At 62.1% G+C, this 7,358-nt stretch overlaps 1 protein-coding gene across 1 annotated transcript; it reads left to right on the forward strand.

The window, feature by feature from the left end:
* The first annotated feature begins 2,711 nt into the window (after window positions 1–2,711).
* Window positions 2,712–7,154, forward strand: LOC117021918 (spondin-2). Its single transcript, XM_033105309.1, has 6 exons — window positions 2,712–3,007; window positions 3,409–3,634; window positions 3,923–4,146; window positions 4,221–4,412; window positions 4,778–4,952; window positions 6,424–7,154. The coding sequence occupies exons 2-6, from the start codon at window positions 3,412–3,414 to the stop codon at window positions 6,606–6,608; spliced, it is 999 nt and encodes a 332-aa protein (XP_032961200.1). The 5' UTR covers window positions 2,712–3,007; window positions 3,409–3,411; the 3' UTR covers window positions 6,609–7,154.
* Window positions 7,155–7,358: the final 204 nt, after the last annotated feature.

Consider the following 7,358-nt stretch of genomic DNA (forward strand, 5'->3'; position numbering starts at 1 on the left):
GCCGTGGACTGCTCAGCCTGTGGCTCAGCATGGTCAGCCTGCAGGCCTGGAGCAGCCCCTGGAAAGCTGTGTGAGCAGAGGCTGTGGTGTCTGGCAGGAGTGGCCGTTGGTAAACGTCTGGTGAGTGGGTGAGTGAGAGACAAATGTGTGCCTGTGTGGCTGGCAGTGTCCCCTTGGGAGCCAGACACCAGGCTGGGTCTGTGTGCTCTGAAGGAGACGACCTGTCCCCCAGCCGGAGTCAGGCCTGTGCCACGCCCAGGGAGCGCCTGAAGGAGCCCTTGTTACACCCGGCCTGGAGGGCCCTGGGCCAGAACCCAAATGGAGAGGGACCAAGGCCTTCCCCTTCCAGCTGGAAGCCCAGCACCCCGGACAGCCTGGGTTCTGAGTTCCATGGCAGAGCCACATCCTACATGCCAGGCCTGTCCTCAGCAGCTTCAACTCAGATTCTTAGAAACCCCACCTCCAGTCAGGAAGGACTTCACAGCTGCCCAAAGCCCACGCTGGGGTTAAAAACACCTCTTCAAGTTGCAAATGTAGGGCTCATCCTGTGCTAACACTGACTTGCGGGGTCAGAGGTCAGGGGGTGAGGGTATGCCCACTGCAGCTGTTAGTCACTGGGTGGGGGCAGGGGGGGCAGACAGGGAGCAGGGGGTGCAGATGGAGGGGTGCAGACAGGGGGCAGGGGGTGCAGACAGGGAGCAGGGGGTGCAGATGTGGGGTGCAGACAGGGAGCAGGGGGTGCAGATGTGGGGTGCAGACAGGGAGCGTGGGGGTACAAATAGAGGGGTGCAGACAGGGAGCAGGGGGTACAGATGGAGGGGTGCAGACAGGGGGCAGGGGGTGCAGACAGGGAGCAGGGGGTGCAGATGTGGGGTGCAGACAGGGAGCAGGGGGTGCAGAGGCCTGGCCTGCAGTCTCACTCCTGAGGCTTGTTCCCCTACAACTACCTCAGGGTGACTGACCACAGAGTGACTTACAGGAAGGGACCCCGGCATTAGTGCCAACCAGTTAAGCAAGCGCTCACTGAATAACAGATTCAACGTACAAAACGTGCCGTGCCCCAGCCCCTCCTCCACAGCCTGGGAGAGCACGGCTCTGTCTGTGAGGGCACTTCCGTGTCTGCAGCGCTCAGCCCCAGAGGTGCTGGACAAGTGTTAACAAACGGATGAGTTCACCACGGTCAGGTGGGTGGGTGCCCACCATGGCAGAGCCCCTGCCTGGAAGGAGTCACCTTGCGGTGTTTCCTTATCACTGATTCGCTTAACCCGCAGCAGGAGGCCGTGTGCAGCAGAGTCCAGGACTCCCTACTGGCCGGGCTCCCTGACGAGGACAAGCTCAGACCAAGTGGCCACAGGTCAGCTGTCTCTGGACCTCTGTGCTCCTCTCTGAGCATGGCAAAGAATGGGGCCCCTTTCTGTGCCACATGAACACCCTCAGGAACGATCTTGAGGGGGGCGCTCCACCCCGAAAGGAAGTGCCTCCCGGGCCCTTTGTGGACCAGGCCTGGCCTTGCCCAGACAGACATCTCCTGGCCTCTGGTCCTCACTAGCCACACGTCCCAGGGGGAGCCCTCCCTGATGACACTGGGCTGCATTTCAACCGTCCTGGGCCTCTTGTAAAATGGGGTGAGCCCTGAGCCGTCACCAGCGCTAGACAGCAGGCGAGGACTGCATGGTGCCTGAGAGAACCTCAGGGTAGCAGGCGAGCCTGAGAAGATGCCCCAGGCCTTGTCCTACTCCTGTCCTCAAACCCAGGAGGGGCCACTTCTCCAAGGAGGAGCAGAGAGAAGAGCTGGAAGACGCCATGGGCCGTCTACCCACGCTCCCTGAGTGTGTGGGTGGGTCCACACGGGTCCACGAGGCCGTGCCCGCGAGCGCCCACAGAGGGCACCAGCACAGCATGCCTGTCTATCAGAGGGGCGGGCGGGCAGGCGCGGGAGCGGCCCAGCAAGACAGGCACTTTCCTCACAAAGCTTTGCTTTTTGAAACATGGAGCTGCTTTACATAAAACATTCTCCTTCTGTTAATGTGTAGGAGGTTTACTTGCTATTTTTAAGTGAGTTGAGCATTCTGAACGCCTCTGCGTAACGCACACACAAGCTCTTTGAGTGTGAGGGCCTGACAGGGGACTGTCCCCGCCCAGCCTGAGGACCTGTGGGGTGCTCATGACCTCTGCTCTGAGCTCCTGTCACTTCAGTGCTGGGAGGTCACTCGTCTTGTTTGCGTCTACTTCTGCTGAGTCTGTGTATTCTGTCTCTGAACACGTGAAACATTAACATGGCTCCAGCCATCAGCTCGCTTTGTTTCAGCGTAAAGCCCCCGGGTGGTTCCCAGGAGCAGGACCATCCTGAGCCCTGACCTCAGGACTCTGTTTCTAGAAATATTTTCCTGACGGCCAGCAGAGAAACCTCACAATCTGTCCCGTCCTAGTGCTGCCAGGCCCTGAGGCCGGGCACTGTCCCTGAGGCTGTCCCCGCCCCCCAGAGGCCACCAGTGTGGCCTGTGCAGCTGTGACGGGAGGAGGCAGCTGTGTTCGCAGAGCCCCAGCGCCCCAAGGCCCCACTCCCCAGCTCGCTCCACCGCTGGCACTAACGTCAGGCGGTGACACGCTGGCTGCCCATGCTGCTCTCCCAGCCGCTGGCTGTGGCACCACCTCCAGGGAGACACTAGGAAGGGCTTGATGGGAAAGCAGACAGCAGGAGGGAGAGAGGAGGAGGGGAGGGCTGGAGGGGAAGACAAAGGAAGGGGTGCGGCAAGTGGCAGGCACCCGCCCCAGGGAGGAGAGTGACCTCAGCGCTGGAGAAGCCTCTGCTCCGCGTCAGTGAGGACGGGCAGCTCCAGGGCACTGAGGACTCCCTCTCCAGCGCTCTGTCTGTGGTGCGCTACCGCAGTGCTGGGGACCTGGGCCTCACTGGCCACCCGGTGCCAGCCTTGGGATAAAGGAGCTCCAGGCTCCTGCTGGGACGGCCGCCACAGCCCAGACGCCTGCCTGCTGCTGCTCCTGCTGCGTGAGTACCCGGGGTGTGCCTGTCCCCCCAGAACCTGCAGCGCCGCAGAGGGAAGCCCGAGTGGGCTGTGGAGTCCTGGGCGCAACTCACCCTCCAGTGTCCCGGTCCCCTCAGAGGGTAGCGCCAGCACGAGTAACCAGGGACGCCGCAGCCCAGACAGCCGGGCTGCAAGCTGGCGGTGCCAGTGCTGCATGCCTGCGAGGCACCTTGGGTTCCCACAGACATGCCTGTGGACCCAGCTGTAACCTGCCTGGCTTTGCTTCCCCCAAACGAGGGAATGGTGAGGCCACGCCTGAGCCCAGAAGAGGAGCACTGAGAATATTCAGTGGCTGTCCCCTTGGTCCCTATCCGGTGGCTGGGGACCATCAGAGCCAGCTGTGGTGCTCTCCCTCCTCTCCTAGGTGATGGAAGCCCCAACCCTGGCCGCTGCCCAGGGCAGGGCCCTCTGGGCTCTCCTCCTGGCCACACTTGGCTCTGTGGCTGGCCAGCCGCTGGGGGGAGACCCTGTGTGCACAGCCCGGTCCCTGGCCAAGTACAGCCTCAGCTTCACGGGCAAGTGGAGCCAGACGGCCTTCCCCAAGCAGTACCCTCTGTTCCGGCCCCCTGCACAGTGGTCTTCCCTACTGGGTGAGTGCAGCCCGTCCCCCCACCCCCTGCCCTGCAGGGGACAGTCACCCAACAGCTGCACTGCACTTCACAGTTTGGAGGGCACTCTCATCCCGTTCACTTCATTCAGGAAAAATTTGCTGAGAGCCTGCTGCATGCCGGCCAGTGATGGCTTGGGCTCTGGGGACGGGTGGGGCAGGACAGCCAGCCATGGGGAGGCGCCCGGGCAGCCTGAGGCTGCAGGACGTCCACATAGTGGCAGGTAGGGGGTCTGGTGCCGAGGGCACTGCTCACGCCGGGGCCCTGCAGGGGCAGCGCACAGCTCTGACTACAGCATGTGGAGGGAGAGGCAGTACGCCAGCCACGGGCTGAGGGACTTCGCTGAGCGCGGCGAGGCCTGGGTCCTGATGAGGGAGCTGCAGGCGGCCGGGGAGCAGCTGCAGAGTGTGCACGAGGTGTTCTCGGCGCCCGCTGTGCCCAGCGGCACGGGCCAGACCTCCGCGGAGCTTGAGGTCCACGCCAGGCACTCGCTCGTGAGTGGTGGTGGCCGGAGGGAGGGCAGGGGCATGCGCCGCGGTGGCCGCCTCACTGAGAACCTGTCCCCCAGGTGTCCTTTGTGGTCCGCATCGTCCCCAGCCCCGACTGGTTTGTGGGCGTTGACAGTCTGGATCTGTGTGACGGGGACCAATGGAGGGAGCAGGTCACCGTGGACCTTTACCCACATGACGCCGGGACAGACAGTGGCTTCACCTTCTCTTCCCCCAACTTTGCGACCATCCCGCAGGACACGGTGACAGAGGTAAGAAGATGAAAGCCCTCGGGGAGGGGTGACAGCACTGGCCACTCAGGGATGCTCCTGTTGCCCAGCTTTGTCCCTTGTTTAGGGACAGCCCTGCCCCAGGGGAGCCTGCTGCACTGAAGGAGGGGGGAGAGAGGAGGGCCCTGGAGACCAGGCCTTCCCGTCTGTTCCCCAGGCCATAAGCCCTGCTCCCCAATAAGCCACGGAGGCCACCCTGGGCTATGTTGCCCAGAGGAGGCCCAGGTTGGGGTGTTTTCTGCACTGCCCCGCTGGACCCCGCACTGGCTCCCATCTGGGGCCACACGGCAGAAGTAGGTGGGCTCTGGGTTCTCGGCCCCTGCTGACATCGCCCCATCTTCCCCCAGATAACGTCCTCCTCTCCCAGCCACCCGGCCAACTCCTTCTACTACCCGCGGCTGAAGGCCCTGCCCCCCATCGCCAGGGTGACCCTGGTGCGGCTCCGGCAGAGCCCCCGGGCCTTCGTTCCACCCTCCCTGGACCTGGCAAGCAGGGGCAATGAGATCATGGACAGCCTCTCAGGTACACGGTTCCCGCCCCACTGCTGGGCTCACACCTCGTTTCTTGCCCCCAACAGTTGTGACCCTGGGGCCAAGCACTCAGGCTCACGGGAGCTGCCATGTCCAGCACTGGCGCAGGGGGCAGAGCAGCACTCAGGTTTGTCACACGGGGCGTGGCTCAGCCTTCGTGGTCCCGAGTCCCTGCACCAGGCTCCTCCCTCTCGCCCTTAGAAGAGCTGGGAAAGTGAGTGTCCACCCCGTGGAAACAGCGGCACTCAGAGGCCAGACACAGCCAGGAGGGACTGTCTGCGGGGGGGGGGGGGGGCAGTGACAGCACTGTGACAGCCAGCACTCTCCTGAGGCCAAGCTTGTCGCCCACATGTGACCCCATGAGGGGGAACGGTCCAGGGCCCGGACCACATCGTTCACCCTGATGACACACCCTTGTAGCAGCCCGTACTTGCAACTGAGGTCCCCAACTGTGAGCTAGGCTCTTGGGTGTGATGAACCCACTGCCAGGCCAGGCCACCGAAGCCACCAGGGGTGCTAGGAAGGGCATCCTAACTCACGCCAAGGCTACTGTGCTCAGATGGCCCAGGGTGCCGTGCTCACAAGGTCACATGAATCTCTGACAACTTCAAAATGGGGTAGGAGGGCTTGGTACAAGATGACGGGGTCCTGGGGATCAAAGCATTCAGTACAAGAGCATGGGGATTCTCGGGGTCAGAGCTTCAGTACAAGATGACACAGGTCCTGGGGTTCAGAGCACTTGGTGAGGACGACACGAATTCTGAGAGATTTGATGTCTAAACTGAAGACTAAATTCTTGCCCAACATTTGTAAGCAAAAGTGTTTCACACGCCCACAGCCCAGTAGTGAGGTGTGGAGGAGGCCCCAGGCCCCGTCAGAGGTGAGCCCACGCGGCCCATGTCACAGCTGACAGGAAGAACACTTCACTAAGTGGATCCCTCTGTCCCTTCCCCAACAAAGGGCATGGTGGGAGTGTTCATGGAGGTGGCCCTGCCCACGGGGGGGGGGGCCGGTGTGCCAGGTGCTGGCGAGCGTGGGGGCCGTACTCCCTCCGTGGTCAGCTCCGACACGTCAGTGATTGGATTCGTAGCAGGAGGTCTAGACCCTCAGTTTGTGCCCCCACAGCACGTTTCACCACAGGAGCGGTCCCCACTCTCACCCCGAGGAACGTGAACACAGCTAAAAGTCCCCCAGGAGTTCCTGCCATCACGATGCCAGAGTTGGTCCCCAAAGCCCCAGACAGTGGACACTTGAGCACAGCATCTGGCTCAGCATAGAAATATTAAGTCAAGTCGTGGTTTCTTAGGAGGTGCGTTTGGTGGCATCTTCTCGCAGCTGACTCTGAACTGTGCTGGGAAAGGCAAGAGTTTCCTCCGCACGCACTCCGAACCACCGTGGGCCCCCTTCTTCCCTCACTCCTCCTCCACGCGCTTCATTCACGGTCTCCCTTGTGCTTGCTCCAGTTCCAGAAACGCCGCTGGACTGCGAGGTCTCCCTGTGGTCCTCCTGGGGGCTGTGCACAGGTCCCTGCGGGAAGCTGGGAGCCAAGAGCAGGACCCGCTATGTCCGTGTGCAGCCTGCCAACCACGGGGCGCCCTGCCCTGAGCTGGAAGAGGAGGCAGAGTGCGTCCCTGACAACTGTGTGTGAGCCCCTCAGCTCCATGGCAGCTGGGTCGGGGCCACACAGAAAGTGGGCCAAGCCGGCAGTGTCTGAGCTCCCCTGCTGACTGGTCCCTTCACACAGACTGCCTGGGCCGGAGGGGACGCGGTGAACAGGCACCTCCTTTCTGCAAGTGCTGCCGGGGGCCCCACGTCAGAGGTAGGCTCCCTCTGGTGGAGGCTCACGAGTCTGCATTGAGTCACATCCGGGATGTCTACCGCGTGCAGCCGCTGTCTTCCATGGGAACGGTGTGTACTCAATGCCCAGGCAGGTGCACTGCAGGAGAGCAGGGTGCCCCAGGCCAGGAGCCCGAACCCCACATGCTGTGAAACAGCTCGGACCTGGTGCCCAGGCAGCCGCTGGCACAGGAGCCTGGCAGCCATACTTGCTCCTTGGGGCAAGACTGCCACCAGTGTTTGCTGCTCTAGGCATCCAAGCAGGTGACGTGCAAGAGATAAGTAAAGGGGGGCAGGCTGGGACACCTCACCTAGCATTGTTACCTTACTGATCTATGCACTTGAATAAAGACTATTTCCTGACAGTGGCATTTCCTGGATGGGCACTGGGCAAGGAAAGAGTGAGCAGACACAGGCCACACACCCATCCACCCTGAGAGGAGGGTCTCCCCCAAACAGGGGTCACGCCCCAGACACAGGCCTTTCTTGCACTTGGCTCTGCATAGAGAAGAAACAAATTGTCTTTGAAAATTCCTGAGTATAACCCCTCGCTCACATGGAC

This window comes from Rhinolophus ferrumequinum, chromosome 5 (genome assembly GCF_004115265.2).
Source record: "Rhinolophus ferrumequinum isolate MPI-CBG mRhiFer1 chromosome 5, mRhiFer1_v1.p, whole genome shotgun sequence".
Lineage (NCBI taxonomy): Eukaryota > Metazoa > Chordata > Mammalia > Chiroptera > Rhinolophidae > Rhinolophus > Rhinolophus ferrumequinum.

What these genes read in the sequence shown, in the direction of transcription:
- LOC117021918 (XM_033105309.1), top strand. Translation starts at nt 3,412, where the DNA reads ATGGAAGCCCCAACCCTGGCCGCTGCCCAGGGCAGGGCCCTCTGGGCT. An exon ending in CGCAGGACACGGTGACAGAG is followed by an intron (nt 4,413 to 4,777) that starts GTAAGAAGATGA and finishes ATCTTCCCCCAG; the next exon opens with ATAACGTCCTCCTCTCCCAG. An exon ending in GATCATGGACAGCCTCTCAG is followed by an intron (nt 4,953 to 6,423) that starts GTACACGGTTCC and finishes TGCTTGCTCCAG; the next exon opens with TTCCAGAAACGCCGCTGGAC.